Below are 19695 nucleotides of genomic sequence, written 5' to 3' on the forward strand. Positions count from 1 at the left end.
TAAACCCATGATGTCAGGCGCTGACATACATTAAGCTACATTACTTTGGGTTTCTGTGTAATCACAGTCTGTAGTATTTTGCCTCTCATTTTTCAACGGAAGTCAGAAATAAATACTTTTTATTCCACTGGACATTTGAACACCATTATACGTGTTTTTGAATCAGAAAAACCAATAAAATAGGTTGGCAACTCAACAAATACTGACCAGAATGCCTCTTTAGGGCCAACACAAATACATCCATCATGCTGTGACGAGTGGTTGTTAATAAAGAGTAAACATTGCATTTCCTCTAAATCAGTGTTGATTTTGTTGTTTAATGTAAAATTTACATGTAGATAATGACAAGACTATGACTAATAAAATAAATAATAATAAATAAAAAAAAAAAAAGTGAATAAAAGTTCAAAATCAAAAAATATTGATACAAATTGAACTATAATGTTCACATAGGATGAAATTCAATCAGATCTAAGATTATTTTTTGGAAGTTTTCCAATCCAAACTACTTTTGTCGTGTGGAAGGCGGGACAAACTGCTAAATAATCCAATAGGAAAGCTGATTGTATTATGTGGTCTTACATATTGATCACATGGAATCTTTCTGTGTGTATGTACAAACATTAATATCATCCCATATTAAGTTCATCGTTGCATAAACTCTTATGCTTTATATTTTAGTCAACTTAACTGAAATAGTGACTACATTTTTATTCAAAGTTGCGTTTTTGTCAAAAGCCTGTGACTAAATCAAAATCAACACTGATCTAAATGTTTCTTCTGGATCCAATGTAAGAAAGATTTCTTCCACAGTAGGTCAGTAGCTTTTTTCTTCTGTTTCGCTCACTGTGCTCAAGATAGCTCGTCTTTTGTTACAAACAGCTTAACAACTGGTTTAAAATCAACAGCACTGTTATCAATATTACACAGAAAACCTACTTCACTTTACCATACACACAGGTAACATTAGGAAAGTTGTAGGAAACGTCACAAAGGAACATTTCAAGAGTTTTGTCGTTACGAAATACTACAAACGGTGCCTTGAATTCGATTTCAAGAAAATAAAAATGGAGCGATCCAAACACAAACAAAAAGACGAGTGCTGTTGAGTGGCGAAGCGTGAGTTCCGCTGCTCGCTGTGACATGTCACACTTTCCAGGCATTGATATGAAAGTTTGGTGATTTGGTGTTTCACTCACACAACAAAGCACAACAATAGCAGCTACTGTAAAAATACTACCTATCAAGACGCTGTCGGTGTGAAGAAGAGTTTGTTGCAAAGTTCTCAGTGCTTGCTACAATGTTTTTCACTCTATATAACAATCTTAGCAGCCTTTTGTTTTCTGTATGTGATTGCTGAAAAAGGGCTCTTTTTCCCCCCCCGTTAGATTTCTTTATTCTTCTTGGCCCATAACAACTGTTTTAGACACAAAATACTCTTAGTAAACATTAAATACCACTTCATCTTTCTATCTCTTTATTTAAAACAAGCTACTGTTAAAAGTATTGGGACCATCCTCAAACATGCACTGGAAACCTTTACTCCTATCTGCAAAAACAAATACTGTGTTCTATGTTCCTCACGTTCCAAGGACACAATTATTAAGTAATATATGGAATAATTATTTGGACAGGGTTCAGATCCCTGAGTCAGCACTGGTGCAGGATCCTGCCCACTGCTGCCAGTAGTAGCTACCGGTTTATCCTCTGATTTCATTTCTCTTTCCATTGCTTCAATGACCACTGAGACATTTCTTAATGTTGGTTGTCACATGTGCAATAAAGTCATTTTGTTGTTCAGCGTGCAGGAATCCCCAAACTTGTGCAGGAAATTGCTACAATTTAGTGTGTAGCGCACATACATGTAAAGCTGGCAATGGAAATGTGAGCAATGACTCATTTTTCTTCATTCAGGCAACCTAGTGGAAATGTCTAATGGATGGAGAGGATTATGGTGGTGGGTGGCTCATTATGTGTTCAGCTTGGCCCCTGTTTGGAGTTTAGACAGTTGCATGCCCCCACTTTGTGAGATCAGACTGAATCTTCCTCTTTTCAAATGCACAGGTACCCGACTGTAGAGCACCAAGACCAAATGTGTCAAACTCAAGGCTTGGGGGCCAATCCCTTTAGAAGAACCAATGTGTCCCTTGTTAATGTGTCACATGAAATGCCAAAATATTTGCAGGGGCTCGCAATTTTTCCATTTTTATCGTCACTGCAGCCACTTTTAATCACAAATTGTGGAAATAAATCTTGCAATTTCTCATAAAATTGTTAAGTTAAGGTTTTGTGAAACTAAGATCCTGCAGGGACTGATATCTGTCACTTATTGCTTAGATATTATCAATGCCTAACAAACTGGATATAATTTACATTTCCATCAGTTGAAAATGCTTTCCCTCCATCCTCCGGAACTAAAATGAGTTTGACACCCCTGACCCAAACCAACAAAGACCTTCACAAAAGCCTTTCCAGAATAGGTGAATCTATTACGGTTGTAACAGCGTCCCAGCTTTATATAAACTCCATTTAAGGAAATGTTATTTAAGCTCATATTCATGTCAAAGATCTACTCCAGATAAAATAAAGTGTATTGTTTTTTAGGCATTTGATGTATTTTTAAATGAAGGGCACTGGTTTCCTTTCAGTGAGGTGAGTAACTGTGATGGTTTATGTAGTCATATTTGTAATTAGCTGATTTGACTTTAAATACAGGATTGAAATGAAACTAATTTATTAAATTCCATAAACTTTTCAAAATGACGGTTGTGCTTCATAAAGTCAGTTTTGATGATCGTCAAGTCTTTTTCAGGAAACTTCTCATTTTCTCACTTCTCTGATTAACCTTCAGATGTTGATTTTATTCTGTAACTTTCTTAGTAGCTTATCAGCTGTACAAGAGGACAGTGACTGGAATTCAATGTGTTTGACTTGTAAAAATCAAATGAAACATTTAAATTCCACTTTTAGTTAATGAGAGCACACAATGGATTCTTCCATATATGCCAACGCACTGCGATGAGGGAGGGCTCTCTTCTGAAGTAGAATTACACCACAGCACATGTTCATCATGCTTTTTCTTTCTTCTCAACATTAAATTATGTCTCCAGTATCTTAAAGTCAACATGAGGTCTCATGATAATCTGAACTCTATAAACAGGTCCGCACAACATGTGAAAGTCAAATAAGCTTTGAAAAATGAGGATGGAGTGTAAACAAATATTTTAGGATATGGGAATTAAAGTAAAAAAATAAAAAAAATATCAGTGAAAAAAGAAAAAAAAAAAAAACATCTTGGAAAAACTGTGGATTTAATAATTATTAATAAAAAAATACAAATCCCCTCATGTCACTCTTCCAACAGTTCTACCCCTTCATATAATAAATTATGCTGGCTTTCAAAAATAAAGAAATACCTAGATGAATAAATAAAAAGGGAAATATAAAAAAACAACACAATCAGCTGAGTTAAAACAAAAAGCATAAAACCTGAGCTGTGGTGCTTGCCCACTCCCTGCTGTTGTTTCCTCTCAGGAAATTGACAGATCCGCTAAAGCTGCCTCTCATTCTGACTTTGCAACACTGGGCTCATGCATCTGATGTAAACAATGCCAATAAAGCGTTGGAAAAAATGAGCATTATTGAGGTATAGACTTTCTATTGGTTATGTGAGCTACTACCACAAAATAGTTCTTGAATCTATCATATTAAAGATATTCAACAAAGAGAACAAATACTTCATTACAAAAAAATATAGCAACAAGTAGAGTCATCTACCATCTAAAATATAGTTGAACTGAGACAGTACGAGGGTTGCACAGTGACAACATGTTTGTCTGTCTCCTTTTTCTTTTTCTTTTTGGCATAATTAAACAAATAATACATCCAAAAGAGACAGATATTGTAAACATTGTACCAGTACAAAAGCACGTGTAGCAAGACGTGGTCCAGAAACACCAAGACAGGTCGACAGCGTTTACTCTTCCTCCATTGACTTCTCAATCTCCTTCAGCCTGCGGACAAACTCCTGAGCCTCCCTGTCTCCGATGCGAGCGTCGAGCATCCTCATGATTGGCTTTTCTGGTGGACAGAGCAAACAGATGACACGAGTTTCAGCAGCTGACACAAATCTCTTGGTATTGAGAAGCTTTTCATCTCGTAAAAAGTAATTGGAAACCCAGACCAGCACTCTTGAGTCTAGGATAATAAGCCTGTATTAAAGAACAAAAAGCTTCATAAGGCCTGGAGGTGTGTGCACTACCGCTGGGTTTGCTGCGAGACAGGTGCAGAATGACTGGCTGGACGCTCTTTCCAGCAGGTGACGCGTTCGGCCTTCCTGGCCAGCAAAAGTCACTAAGAGGGGCGACGGCTTCGCCGGCAAAGTCGTTGGTGGACAGCCAGTCGTAGTCCATCACTGTGAAGGTCAAACAGGCGTATCTGTGTCTGTACTGCTCAGGACTGACGTGACTGAAAGGAAACCAACACAAACAGCTTTAATTGTGTTTGCACCCACAAATACGGCAAGGATGTGATGGAAACTGGCCTCACAAGTAAAAGAGCTCATCAAACACCGGGTGCAGCGTTTTTAGTTTCACTTGAGTGCGTTGACTCTTGGCCAGAGGGAAGAGGTGGTGGGGACAAAGCTCCACAATGACAAATGGGTCACTGAGACCTGAAGAAAATAAAAGCAATCTAAAATAATTCAGCCTAAAAAAACTAACTAAAAACAGGCTTTGTCAAGAGTTTTGGACACAGTTACCATTGGCATCCAGTGCAATAATATCTGCAGCATGAAGAATCTCCACCGTCAGCCTCTGCTCGGGAGCATCGTAATAACATTTTACACTGATCCGACCAAAGCGTGTATGTTTCAGTGTTTTCTGTAACATCAAGTTTTTAATGTCAGTGGAAGCGACAACCAATATCATGTAAAAAATATCATGTGCAGCACAACAGAACAATCCAAAGTTTTTTTTTTTTTTTTTCTTTTTTACAAACATTACGTACTTTTTTTCCCTCTGTGAACCTTATTAGTAGGAATTACTAATTAATAGGGGTGTGCATTGCCTTGAATCTGATGATACGATTCACGTCACAATATGATAAATCAAGACATATCCCAATACCAAACAATACAATATACATCGCACTATCAATAATTACAGATTTCACCTTTACAAGTACAAAATGGTAAGAAATACAATTTTTCAAGTAGCAATATCAAAACAAGTGGTATGATTTATCAAACTGTCAAATTATATTTTTCAAAAAAAGTTTAACTCATGCCTCTACAACAGATTCTGGTTCTGTTAGGTTCTTAAATTCTTTAAAAAAATAAGTAACCACATGATTCTATCAAAGTTCCCAGTATGTTTTATGACAATGAAGTGCAATCAACTTCCAAATCTTTTGGATCAATATGATAATCACGCAGTGAAATATCACAATATATCGCAGAATTGATATTTTCTCTTTGAAAGCAAAAACAGGTCTGTGATCAATTGGTTGTTTCTCCCAAGTTGAGAAACTCTGACAATTATTTTTAATTCATCAGCTCCAAAGAGGACATTTTAACACAAAACTCAACACATCATCCCACCTGCTCTTACAGACATGTTTTCCAAGTGTACCAGAGTGAAATTTTCTAATGAAAATGGAGTGCCTAATCAATATTTTCAATCCACTTAATGGGGCTAAAATTAGATTGTCTGTTAGACCAGTTGAAACGCACCTGGAGGGAAATCTTCTCCAGATAGTACTGCTCAATCAACTCAAAAGAGGAACATTTATTCAGCTTGAGCTCCTCGTCCAAAGCCTGCAGAGACAGCCATGAAATGGACAGAGATAAATGAAATGGGACAACGGTCTCACCCTACACACTCACCAAGAGAAAAAAAACACTATTTTCTACCTTGTATTCTCCGCTCTTCATGTCTTCTAGGGTGAGACCTTCTCCTTCAGCATAAAAAAACTGCACCAGCGTCTGATGGGTTCGAACAAGGCAAAAAAAAAAAAACCTCACTTACAAGGTCCACAATAAGGCATTTAAAAGTAAAGTAATGTAAAATGTAAAACCTCCCGTAGGCAAGAATATCATCTGTCTGTCAATCTCCAAAGTCATCGCTCTCATGTGCCGTGCCATGACTTCTCATGCTAATGTGTTACGTCCGGTGCCAGCTTGTTAAATTGGCATCAGCGTACATAACCGTTCCCACATTGTTATTCATAAAGGCTTTCGCTTTGGCTCCGAACTCCGACCTAGTGACTTCATGAATAACTGATATATGCAAACAATGGCGCACGGTTAATGAAATAATCGAGGTGAAGATAATATTCACACAGGAGACACATGTCTTCATCTGTTGGCTGATGGTTTTCTCTGGTGTAGAGACAAAGCAGTCTGTATTTAAGGAATTTGTGAAGCAACAATCACTGACCTCCACAGTGTACTGGAAGCGGTTGTAGAACTCCACCTGAACACCCCGGTTTTCTGAGACCGCATCCAGGATCATCCGCAGCAGCAGCTCCCACATGCTCTGCAGAACTCTGCAGAACCAGGCAGAACACATAGAGAGGCTGTGTTCACCAGATCTATAACTACAATCCAGAGTCTTCACACATGTTCACATTGAACACTGTAAACATTAAGACCACATAATATCCTGTTTTAGTTGAGATTTAACCTACAATCCAATGCTGAGGAATATGAAAAAAATAGTATTAAAAAAAAATTAATAAAACCTATCAAAGTTGTAAAAGTTACTTTACTTTTGTAAGTAGTAGTAGTAGTTTTTATGTTACAAGATCTAAAATTAAAGTTAGGGCCTTTGAGGGGGACAAGAAATAATTAAACAGTTTGTCTTCATTTATTCTTTTTTACAGACTAATGCACTAAAACCTTTTACAACAAAATTTGCTTTACTAGTACCACTAGTATACTTACAATCTCACTAGTAGTACTAATACAACCTAATGCAAATTAAGTAGAAGGGGTATAACCAAATCTAGCAACCTGATTGGTTGTGTTATTTTTGAAATCCAATGGCAAGCCTGAATTTGCTTTTCACCCGCCACTCATTAACATATAATGCTTACTCATAGGCGTACATGTGACACTTTTTACTCCACTACTAAAGTGTACTCGCAGATTAGTAAACCAAAATTTAGTAGATGTACTCCAAATCTGAGTACTGGTAGAGCATTACAATAGTTAATATCACTAATATCAAATTTACACTTTCCATAATTATACGCATTTCATCAACTCAACATAGAATAACGAGCTCTGCTTTATAAGGTTGATAGATACAGTATTCCAGGCAATATCCGGATAACGCGGCAGCATGCTGGGGGTTAAAGTTTGTTAAGCAACTCTACATCTCCAATTAGAGCTCACATTCACAACTGCTAAAAAAAAAAAAGGTGTGGCTTAATTTCCCACAGCACATTGTGAAGCTAACCATGTTAGCTGTAGCAGCATTCCTCGCACACACACTAATTTGATTACATTTAGCCTTTAAGAACATTAATTAATAGGTAGTGGACCACATGTAAATAAATTACTGGGGTTTAAGTAAAATTTTAAAAATCGTCTTATTATTTGCTTTCAAATTATAAGAAACAAGCTTCATTGCTGGTCTTTGCATCGTTTTACAGTTATAGATGGTGATTTTAGTATGTATAGTGTTCACAATCAAGTGCTTAGTAATTAAGTGCTCCCAATTTGATTCGTTTTTTTATCTCCATTTACAGAAACAGCTGTTGCTATGCCTAATAGTACCTGTAACACATTTTAAATGCTAATGCATGTATATTAGTTGGTGCCATTTATCAAGACAAAGGTGGAGAATAATTACCTGGCCAGATTTTCCTTTACAAGCCTTTCAGTGAGGATGGCCATTGTGTCCTGTAAGTACTTCATGAGAGGACACACAGCCTGGTGGAAGGTCACACATTACAGTCTGGGTTTGAAACATCAACTACACAGGAATGAAAGAGTAAAAGAAAGGTCATACTTACGTCCTCATTGTTAATGGAGTCAGGGGACAGACTGATGTGCTGGATGTACCTCCGCAGCTCGGGCATCATCTGAACAAAAGGATTGATAGACTTAGAAACACTAGAAAACCAATCTAATTAGGCTTGTGTATAAATTAATAGATAAGAAAATACACCGTTACTGACATTTTGGTCATTTTAAACAAGGCTAAAGGCAGTTTGGGGGAAATAAATGATTAGCCTTCATAAATCTCACATTGAGTCCATGTTGGCAGTCAAAAATGGGGTGTGGTTGGATGCTTTCCTTAGAGTAGTGATAATTTAATAATGACACTAATAGTTAAAAATAGATTCTACATAACTTGGTTCCCTCTAATCTAATTGTATTCACAGAGTCAGCTTAGACAAATGGATGGGTGTAGGATTTTAATGGAAACTACTAGTATGTAAGCTCTAAGGAGAGCAGACAGTCCGTTGTGCGCGAGGTCCACCCGAGTATGTTTGAGCCTTTACCAGTGTCTTTGTGAACGTTCTTCGTGACTTTTTTCCTCAATAGAGACTAGTGACAAATGCAGGGACTTTATTTTCAGTTACTGGAGATTTTTTTGGTGTTTTAGAGACTCTGACATGAATAAACGTATCATTCTGTCATTGTGTCCTTGGGCAAGACACCTTCATCATTTTAGAGACACCACTAGCATTTGAACTGCTCATTTTTCAGAGGAGGGCAGAGAAGCAGCTCAGAGAGCAGGATTATTGAGGATTTCTCAGAGATACAGGAAGGAAGCCCAATAATACTTTGGGGGTGTTTTTGATAAGGAATTAACATTGCAACAAGGTTAAAAGATGAAAAAAATTGATTTGCATGATATAGGACCTTTAAAAAAGCTTCTCTTGGGTTACACGTATTTTATTGCGTCTGTTCTCACTCTCTCTCTGACACCAATGTGCGGCAGACCCTGCGCAGTCACAGAGATCTGTCAGGACACAAAGCGATCCGTTCCTCCTGAGTATGTTTGTGCCTTTAAACTGTTGCTTCTCCACCTCGGTCTGCCTGTTTCCACTTGATTTGCCGTATAACTGTTGTGTCTAACGCTGTTATGGGGACTTCTGCTGGAACGTCCGTCATTTCACTTTTACTACCGATGGTACGTGAATGCGCCTGACTTCACTCGAGCAGCCAATAGTAACGCCCAAAACAGCTCATGGAGCACATGTGTTTGTAGATCTCTGATTGGCTGACATCCAGCATCACGCTCCTGATGATTATAGATTTTTGACCAAATGATGCCAAAAAAAATGTCATATTTTAGTCAGATCCGGGATTTTAGGCAATCATTTTTAAGGATAGCCTTGGTAATCTTGATTTTGAGATTGACCAAATTACCAATTATAGGCCATAAAATCAATAGAGGAACTCTAAAATCAGGTTTTGATGATGGTGACAAAGGTCCATGTGCTCACCTTGTCTGTGAGGTGTGTGATGAGACGTTTGACTTCTCTCTGTAGGTCCAGATCCACGTTGAAGAGCTGTCCATTCAGAGCTTTGTAAACCTGCTCCTTCCCTTCAAGCCCACATGACTCCTCCATGGCCTGCTCCACACCTTGCCAGTCCAGGTCACGGGGCAGGTGACCCAGGAAGATGCGCACATGCTCCATGTTGTTCAGGGCAATGCAGAGCTAACAGACCAGGGGAATGGAATATGACAGAAGGTGGAGGAGATTGAGATTAAGTGAAGTAGACTGGAGAGGTGAAACGTGAGTATGAAAGATTGATGACTATAAGAAGCAGCAACTATTTGTATGTGTATTAAGGGTGGGGGTCTGCAGTTACAACACATTAACGTGCCTGTAACAAAGATTATACAAAGTATACAAAAAGATCAGTTCCCATGAGGAAGGCCATTGGAAAAGGCAGTGTTCTTAGTTTGAGAATCAATGGGGTAGGCCTAAAGGTTTGAAGACAGTTTGTTGGCTGACATCCCTCTGTTCTGCTACAGGCATTACCTGCACGGTAAAGCTCTTGTGGTCTTGGCCCTGCTGGTTCCTCTCAATCTTGCGTGTGATCATCTCAGAGTAACATACAGCCTCGCTGCAGAAATTCTGCAATGGGTGAAACCGACTTTGTGAATACTATCCTTCATTCATCACTCAGGCTGGTAAAACATGTCATAGATCATGCTGTGTGAGTGTGTGTGTGTGTGCTCAAATCGAGTGGTGTTGTGGTGTGTTGGATGTATGTGTGTAGGTGAGTGTGGAAAGTGGCACTCACATCAGTCAAACGGGTGACAAAGATGAAGGCCCCCGCAGAGTCTGGCCAGGCCAGCTGGAGCCAAATCTCGCGCACCTGACTAAAACAAGCTGTGACTTCAACGGCTGAGGAGCTGTGTTTGGCTGACTGCAGAGCATTGAGCTGCTCACAGAACAAATAAAAGTATTTTACAAACATGTACAATGTTGTGGAAAGCAATCGACTCAAAAAATAACAACTGTTAAAAACTGATATATATCGGAGAGTGTCTATTACAAGAATAAAGAATAAAGTAGATTTTTTAAAAAGGGGGGGAACAAGGATAAAATATATATTCAAACATAATGGAAGGTTTTTAAAAACAGAATAATTAGTTTAAAGATTTTAAAAGATGTCCCTGATTGGAAAAGAAGCTTTAGACACCGTCCACACGTAGCCGGGTAGCTGCTGAAATAAACATATTTCTCTACGGTTTGGCCTGTATTCCACGCGGAAATGCAAGATAAAGTCATTAAAAATGGGGCTTTTGGAAAACTCCAACCAAAGTGAAGATTTGATTTGAGTGTGGACACTGATAACCACAGTTTTATGTTCCCAAACATCATGGGGACTGTGCTGGCGGCATTGGTGTGGGGTACTAGTGCCCGGTTGGGGGTGCTTGGGTACGCCTGCTTGTTGGTCTGTGGCTGGTGGGATGGCCGTGCTTGGGCGTCCTCTCTTGTCGGGGGGCTGGGACCTGTGGACGATGTTGTATCGTGCGGGCCTGTGCTGGTCCTGGTTTCTCTGCTGTGCGGTCGTTCCCTGTTGCGGCAGGGCAGGCACTGCAAACCCCGGGATGCACCGAGCAGCACAGCCGGAAACTCACCCCACAGCACCTCTCAAACCATACTGGCCCCCTAGTAGCACGGCGACACCCCCCACTCCCCAGGCACAGCGTGGCACCAGCCACACCCCTCACCAGTCAAGGGGGGCGACCCCCACTGCATGCCAGTCCTGGGCGGCCGCGTGCCATCTGCGACATCTACCCTCTCCTGTGGCCCGCTGTATGGACGGGCAGGGCTCACACCAGACAGGCCTCCTACATGGACCGGGTCTCAAACTTTGTTAGGCAGGTGTGCAAAGCAATAACGGTGCACTTGGGACCCCAATACATGAAGCTGCCAACAACAGAGAGTGATGTCCATTCATTGTGGATAGCACAATTTTTTTTAAATGGAGGATGGTGGATATACGCTTGTAAAAAGACCCTACTACGTGTGGACCAGGCCTTAGACTCTAAAACAGTGAATTCCAGAAGTGTGGTAGTAGCCCTCTAGTATTATGGAGTCTATGGCTAATATAGTCTAAATAAAATATTGTTGTATTGACTTTGTATTGGATATTTAGCATTTAGCAACCAACTTAGAGGGTTATTGAAGTTTTTTCTCTGCAGCTCACCTTGTCTGTTTCCACTGCTTGAAGGATCCTGTCACAGGACCTGTCGTGAACAATCTGTAGCCACTTGTGAATTGAGGACTTAAACCAGTTATGATAACCTGTCAATGCCAACATTTTGGTGTCCCTGAAAACACAAAAAGTACGGGTTGTTGTTTTTTTTCCTTTTTGCAAAAATGTAAACAGTCACTAGGATCAAAATGAGAACCAACTTAAGAGGAAGGACGTCCCGAAAGCCTTTAAGGATTTTCAAAGACATGAAAAGCTCAAAGATGGTCTCGCCCATTGTCTGAGTGAGTCTAAAACTCTCCTGCTCCAACGTCCCACTCACTCGCTCCATTGCTACATTCACATCATCGGCTACCTGTCAGATCAAACCCACTTAAGTAAGAGAGTCAAAGAAAGAACCATCAAAATCCACAAGTTTTATCTTTACCAGTTTTTCCAGTTGCCTTAATGAGATGCTGAAGTAATCTACTTTGACAGCACTGTGGGATTAGACGAGATAAAATGATAAATAATGAAGGAAAACAGATGCCCCAGTTGTACAACTTTGATAATGACCTGCAGAAGCTGATAATCACCTGTTGAACAGTGCGTTGTAGATGTTCTGTGCTCTATGTAAGTCTGCGCAAACAGCGTCAATCACCTGAACCAGCTTCTTTAGCTGATCTTCAAGAGACTACATCACCCAAACACCCAAATGAACACACAAAACAACATCTTGGATATCAGAGGTCAAAATCCCTTCAGTTGGAACAAACATGAGCTTTGATTTCTTCAAGCAAGAACTTACCCCATCTTCTGGTTTGTATCGCACAACAAGGCTCTCATACCACTCGGCTGTTCCTTTCTGTTCATCAACATAAAGAAAGACTGAAGACTCCCCATTAAAAAAATCACTGTTGTATACATTCATCATTTTGTCACATAAGCAGAGTGTTAGTAAGATTAAAGGGTATCAGTGGCTGAGGTACATCTTCACTCCTAAGGGGCCTTTACTCCCCCTTAAGCAGTGCATGGTTGATGCTTCAAAGCCACCATTTCGTCGGATCACAGATTTTGTCAAAACACCTGTCTTGACTCGGTGAATTTTGGCGGCCATTGTCTCTTATCAAAATAATTACCCAACTAAACCTCTAGTTGCCTCCACCAAGGAGGTCTTATTTTCACAGGAGTTTTTTATTTGTTTGCTTGTCTGGTAACAGGATTAGGTCAAAAGTACTGAACAGATTGAACATTTAACATTTAACCTTATAGGCCATGGAAGCTTCCATAACATTTTGGAGGAGATCCGGATCAATACAGTGATTTTGGATCAGTTTCGAAAATTGAAAAATCCCTATCTCTTGTCATCTTCTAAATTTCAAAACGTCATATCTTGGTTTGTAATTGATCCGTATTTATTAAATTTGACTGAGTTATGTCGCGTTGGTTCCTCAATTACATCACCAAGTTTCATCCGAATTGGTTGTGGTTTACACATTTCATCGCTAAGTTTTTTTAAAAATAGTGATGTCCATACATTTGGACCTACTGTATCGTTATTAATGGGCATAGAAATTTCGTCCAAGCCTTTAACGTGTAAATGGTAGCATGAAAATTCACTCTAGGTACCATTTAAAGTTTCATGTGTTTACAAGGTTTATCATAAATTTCTCATTGACTTTCTTTTTCTTCATCCTTGTAGGGTTTGTGTAAAAAAATCACATCAACAGTTATACACTTCATCATTCCACACAGAATTTTAACATAGACTAGTTAAGTTTTGTATCATGGATAAATATAAATTCATATGAACATAAAATGTAATGCATACATATAAATTAATAATAAATGTTACAGCACTGTAACAGACCAGTGTCTCAACCTTTTGTAGTCAACAACAACACACTGTACTTTGAGAAAAATCCTGCACCACACAAATAATCTAGAATTTACGGCATTGCTTTGCTGAATGCACTGGTGCTAATCTTTTGGAGCAGTAAAATACAATTTGGGGGAAAATGTTTTCTTTCTTACAGAGCAAACTTGATTATCTTTAATCACACAGTCACTGAAAACTATTGAAATGTACTTTAAAGTGTGTCTATTGTTTACCTTGACTGCAGTCGTGATGTCCAAATGGAGCTCATTTCGAAGAGGACACACAGTTTTAAAGGCTCTCATGTTTTGCATGTAGCCAACTCCCCTGGCATACATAAAAGGAAAATCATCAAATTAAAACAGATTAATTCCGTCAACTCTCAGAATAATTATTACTTGCATGGTCGTGTACGATAATAATAACGGAAAGTGAACTTCGGAAAAATAGATTCCCTCAGATTCAAGTTTAACAAATTAAAATAATGTAAAAACCGGGAAACAAAGTTGTTCACACCCAGTGTTTTACCATTAACAAATATTTGTTATATATTTGTTATTTTATTGATTGCTAGTTTCCACTCCCAGAAAGGCTAAGGTATAACTCCTTTCTGTCAGAAATGTATGCAGCGTTACACTTAGAATTTCAAGGTAAGGAAATTATAACGGAGGCTTTGTCTGGACTGACAAGAAGAGGACTTTGGTGAGTGGTTTCTTCAGTGGAATGAAAGCATAGGCATTGATGGTGAAAATCAAGAAGATTAAAATAATATTGTGTTAGATTGATTCCTAGACAAAAGATCTTAAATTGTTATTCAATTATTGTTTCCATGAATGATGAGAAATGAGCAAAATATCCCTGTTCAAGGAAGAACCCGAACAGTTTATTTCATGAAGGGCACTTGTAGATTGTGTTTGGGGTGAAAGATTGAATGTGTTGTTATGAGAGCACAAGCGATTGCGTGATGCAATGGCTTTACCTCAACATGAGCTCGTAGCGTGTAATGGCAGCGGCGCTGGTGCAGGGAAAAACCTGACGCATGTTCTTCATCAGGCCCAAGCAATGCTCTGTGTACAGCCTGAAGCTGTCTGACAGCTGCCTCTCCTGGACACAGGAAGCGCCCTCAGTTATAGCTTCTAGTATTGGCTGTGAGACATTTTTGGCTGGACCAAAAACCTTGATGAATGTCAGTGAAGAGCTGAGCTAATGAGGTGACTTTCAAAATGAGCCGAGCTCTATTATTTTTTCCAACAGAGAGGCTGATGATGGAGTGCCTACCAGGTCACCTCGCACAGCAGGAGGGTCCCACTCTGCATCGATGGTCCTCAGGAGGCGCAGCAGCAGGGAGTAGCACACCCTCTGGTTTCGATGGTGGCTGCTGTAGCACTGCCAGCGGCTGAAGCAAAAGATGAAAAAAACATACCTATTCTTTGTGCCGGAGCTTTGCTATGTGATTAAATCAATCTAATTCTGTCGATATTACTCACATAATAGCCTGTTGAAGAGGTGAGAGATCCGTTTGCACAGCGTGGTGAGTTAGCACCGTCCATGCTGGGGGGGAAACCTGCCCATTCCAGTTGTATGGCTCCCTCTACATTAGCACATGAAGGACTACAATGTCATTTACACTATGCAGCTTTTGCACTTGAGGTTTAATTGATAATTACGGGAAGGAGCAAGAGTTATGTAGCCTGGCGATAAGCCACACCCACTTCCCTACTTTTTGGCAGAAAGTGGATAATGCTACTGTTTCTGCTCATGTCCTCGGATGGAAAGAAATCGAGCCAATCAGAGCCGCACAGAAAAAAACGTCATATCTTCTGCACCAAGCACTGTCAAAACAAACATTTGTGGTTGCACTCTTTATTACCGTAAGTCTGTACCGTACTCCATGCCTGTTTCCTCTTAGCTTGTTGCACTATTGCCATCATGCCTGCTCTTTGTTTGATTGGTTACTCTGGGTGTGTTTGTCCCGCCCTGCTCAGCCCCCCAGAACTCAAACGTATTAAACAGACAAGGAGATTAGGATGGATTCCAGGCTAGGAATTATGATTTTTTTTCATGTATTTTATATTTTTTATAAGTCAAACCTAAATTTCATTCTTACTAAAGGTAGACCTAGTCAAATGGAAATCCAATTTCAGTCAAACTTTTGTAATTGTATCTTACTTAAATGCAAAACATCAAGGAAGTTTTTTTCAGAATAGAAATTCTGAATTATTCTTTTCAATAAGTTAGTTTTCTATTAGCATATCAGAAGTAATCCCTGTTGAATAATAATTAAATAATTATATCAGTTTCAAGCATTCCTGTACACAAAACTCCACCAATGCTGCAAAGACAATAAATAATCTTTTTCAAAAGCCAAAATAAACACAGGGAAGCACAAGCTAAAAAGGAAAACACTTTCTGTGAAGCATATGAAGAGTAATTTGGAATCCCTCATTGCTGTTTTCACACCTACATTCATTGTACAAAACTTGAACTTCAAATCTGATAATAAAAAAAAGAATCCTGAAAGAGTCCCAACTCTAAGCCAGGAATAATTGCACACTGTCATCATAGCCAAGCTGTTGCAGCTCATGTCTTTGGTCTTATTAGTCTAAACAATTCCAGAACAGTGTTAGTGCATAACATTCACACCGATTCTGACAAAGCATTAATGTCACATACATAATACTTTTGCAACCTAAAGATAAAAGTAGCAATGACACTCCTGAGTAAAGTGTAATGAAATTAAATTTGATTTAAATGTTTTAATAGAGTATTAGAAAATTAATAATGATGATAATATATGTATAATCATTTAGAATGAACACCTATTCCATAAGCAGGCCAAATACTTTATAGAAAGTTGTGTCTCAGTGAAATTTCTAAGATTCTTTTCCACTGTCCAAACCACTGACAACCCGTTAATAGCACAGGCTTCCAACCTAAAGTCCTCATTGGAATGTCCTAAAACTTTTGGAAGGTGATTTGCTGTATTTCAGACTTGGAGAGCTAATGGCTATGCGAGAAAGGACTGGTATAGATGTACCTAATATTTACATGATCGACACAGACAGGCAGGGAGGAAACAAAGCTGACCATTGATGCACCAAACTCTGCATTTTATGCAACTTAGAGGGTAAATGGAGTAGCTTAATTAAATGTCATGGCAAAAGAATATGTCATTGTCAAATGTTTCAAAACACGAACATTTTAAAAGGTTAACTCAAGCCTACCTTCACATTAGCATGCTCGTACTCTACAATCTGACTGAAGATTTTCTTGTGAATGGAGATGTTGGTGTCCTTCTTTGACAAAGTCGTGTCTCTCTACAAATGAAATAAAGGATGAGTTTTAGCTAATATTATAGCACATACATAGATATCCAGGCTGCATTGTTGCTGGTTTGAGCAGCTTTTTCACCTGGTTGGTGAAAAGCTTCATTATCAGATGACATTCTCCTTGAACTTTGGATGTACTTGATCGAGGCTCGAGCTTAAACCAAGTGTCGTAGCCACCGACAGGGATTTCCTATGTAGGGGGATAAAAATCAGCCTGATTATTACTCATGAAGACAAAACATCATGGAAGACTGAATGTGGTTGAAAGAGACTCTTTCATTTCAAACAATTACATTCAGAGGAATGTTGATGCAGCCGAGGAAGTCGTCTGCGTTCTCCTCTGAGCTCGCCGACGCAGATCCATTGGCACGCACCGATTTCGCAATCTGCTTAAAATATCTGGTGAAAAAAAATGGAAAGGGAAAATGTTTTAGCCTCTTTGTTGTTAAGTAACGAGTGGTAATTAGGCGTTTTGGCCTTAACGCGGGCATACGCTGTGTGATTTTTGGCCCATATTGAGCCAATTTTTGACACGTGCGTCTACTTTTTGGGATCGGGCCAAGTCTGCTAAATTGTGTGTCGAGCATTGTGTAGTGTACATGGGATCACGAGACGCAAATAACACCTCACGAACATCTCCTGATCAGCAATCGTATACCTCGTGAGGGTATCACAGTTGAAGCAGTGCCACGGACCGGCATACTTCAAACTCTCACACTGCACATGCGCGAACACCATAGGAGCGCTGTAAAATTTGACGGACCGTATTGCCCACATCTGTCCAGCTAGTTCCTGGTCCATCACATTGCCGCCTTTTCTTTTTCAAAGCTCTTCTTGCTGAGATTTGCGAGAGTCTCTCCACTTCCGGGTTCTTCTTCTTCTTCTTCTGTTTTAATGGCAACGCTTAAGAGTTCTTCTTCTAATTTGTAAGTATGGACTTACAGTAGAACAGTCAGAGTGTTGGTCCGTATAGTGTGAGAACATGAATCATTCAGACCCTGCAATTGAGTCGCACAGTTTGAGCTGGAGCTGAGTACAATGATTGAAAAAATTGCAGTTTCTGCCTGCCTTTATTCTTTCATTTTTTAGGGACTTACAATTTCTATAGAATGACAGCTCAATGAGTGGAATCTCGCTGCGCTGTGAAAGTTAATTTGTCGCCTTTAGTTGAAATGTAAATTGCACGTTGCCACAATTGGATTAGGATGCTTTGTCCCTTGGCGTAAGTTGACATTCTTGGGTTTTTATTAAACATGTCTACTATTTCTCAGAATCTGTTGACTCTGTGTGTGCTTGTTGTGCAGACAAGCTGCTTTATCAGTAGCAGGCTTTCCTTTGGAGCAGACTTTCAAAGGACAAACACCACATTAACAAGCAGAGGAGGTGTCACATCTCCGCAGCTACGTCAACCCTCTTCATTCATAAAGAGCTGCATCTATCCTATTTCACAGGATATAGACACTTTGATTGGCAGATCTACTGACTCATATAGTCATGAAAGGGTGTTGTTTCCCAAACATCCATCAGTTTACAAGCTGAATCGTTGGCATCAACCATTATTTTCCATACTGGCCGAGTATTAATTAGTCTTCAACCAAAAACAGATTTGGCCTTCAAAATAAAATGATGTACAATATGTTCTATTCAAAACAGATTTAATTAAAAAATATATATATATAGCCTAGAAGAGAAAATAGAACTTATATAACAAATCAGTGGTGATTTTACAGGTATGACATCAGTAGACATCCACAAAACCAGGACGTGTATTTTTGCTTCCCCGATTACTGAAAAAATATCTAAAGAAAAACCTGCAATGACCTACAGTGAATGTAGATAAGTAAAACAAAACTAAAACAAATAGATATGTCCATAAAATAAAGATTCCTCCATTTATTAATTGTTTCATTAATTGGGGCATGGTTAAAAACTAATAATCCACCAGCAAAGTCACAATCGAATATTGCATTTGTGCAGGCAAAATCTCAAAACCTTTCAAAACGCAGTGTTTTTCTATTCATTGTAACTGCTAAATACTAGATGTTGTACATCAAGGATCACCAACAGGGTAACAGTTATAGAGAAAACACTTTTATTTATATATTTTTTGATAAAAGCCTCAGGGGGCGTTAAGGGAACTGCAGAAGTCCCGTAAGTGCCATTGGAGTGGCACATTGCTGACCTGTGCCCTGATATATCAACACAACAAAGTTGACATTACACCAAAACATGAACAACGGGTTTCTCTATTACCTTCCCATTCCTCGAAGTCCACTCACTTCATTAAGCTTCTTGCAAGCTTCGGCAACAGATACATCATCATCATGATCCCTAGAAAAAGAAAGAAAACAAACCTCTCATCCTGTGTACAATGTGCAGCGTTTCTTCTAACAAAAACACAGGAAGTAATCAGAATGATATCTTTATTAAGAAGAACCACTGATGCTGAAATCAAGTCGTAGTCATGTTAGTTACTTACTTTACACCTGAGTAGATCAGGCTTGTGGACTCTCACCCAAACATTAGCATGGGCTAAACTTGCACTAACTCAATTTTGAAAAATTACATGTAAACAGAAAGTAAACATGAAGAATTATTTTTGCAAAAGCACATAACTCTGCTTTTATGAATTATTAAAAAAAAACAAGATTTATCATGATTTATGTCAGGTTTTAAGGGTCAAATCAAAGTTGTGATTTCACTCACATCACCTGAACTAAATCATGCAAAAACTCGTTTTCTGAAAATTTGAAAACAACTAATTTATCTGGTTTAGCACATTAACTCTTTACATTTATGTTGGCACCCCAAAATTCTCT

General features: G+C 39.0%; 1 protein-coding gene across 2 annotated transcripts in view; it reads right to left on the bottom strand.

Moving 5' to 3' along the window:
- Positions 1–519: 519 nt before the first annotated feature.
- baiap3 (BAI1 associated protein 3) overlaps positions 520–19695 on the bottom strand; it is a 42145-nt gene continuing 22969 nt past the window's right edge. The window contains exons 10-34 of one of the 2 annotated variants that reach the window (XM_028455906.1): positions 19130–19207; positions 17170–17275; positions 16959–17066; positions 16772–16864; positions 15035–15138; positions 14826–14943; positions 14527–14651; positions 13784–13874; positions 12480–12536; positions 12268–12365; positions 12120–12171; positions 11896–12047; positions 11687–11810; positions 10271–10411; positions 10006–10101; positions 9463–9678; positions 8020–8088; positions 7857–7936; positions 6438–6546; positions 5912–5983; positions 5732–5815; positions 4760–4880; positions 4549–4672; positions 4262–4467; positions 520–4080 (exon numbers count right to left, since the gene is read on the bottom strand). In XM_028455906.1, coding sequence (XP_028311707.1) covers positions 3977–4080; positions 4262–4467; positions 4549–4672; positions 4760–4880; positions 5732–5815; positions 5912–5983; positions 6438–6546; positions 7857–7936; positions 8020–8088; positions 9463–9678; positions 10006–10101; positions 10271–10411; positions 11687–11810; positions 11896–12047; positions 12120–12171; positions 12268–12365; positions 12480–12536; positions 13784–13874; positions 14527–14651; positions 14826–14943; positions 15035–15138; positions 16772–16864; positions 16959–17066; positions 17170–17275; positions 19130–19207 — 2728 coding nt within the window. In that variant the 3' untranslated portion in view covers positions 520–3976. Of the gene's footprint in view, positions 4081–4261; positions 4468–4548; positions 4673–4759; positions 4881–5731; positions 5816–5911; positions 5984–6084; positions 6278–6437; positions 6547–7856; positions 7937–8019; positions 8089–9462; positions 9679–10005; positions 10102–10270; positions 10412–11686; positions 11811–11895; positions 12048–12119; positions 12172–12267; positions 12366–12479; positions 12537–13783; positions 13875–14526; positions 14652–14825; positions 14944–15034; positions 15139–16771; positions 16865–16958; positions 17067–17169; positions 17276–19129; positions 19208–19695 lie in introns of those variants that run through there. The other variant, XM_028455907.1, reaches the window with a different exon arrangement.

Source organism: Gouania willdenowi, chromosome 8, assembly GCF_900634775.1.
Source record: "Gouania willdenowi chromosome 8, fGouWil2.1, whole genome shotgun sequence".
Classification (NCBI taxonomy): Eukaryota; Metazoa; Chordata; class Actinopteri; order Blenniiformes; family Gobiesocidae; genus Gouania; species Gouania willdenowi.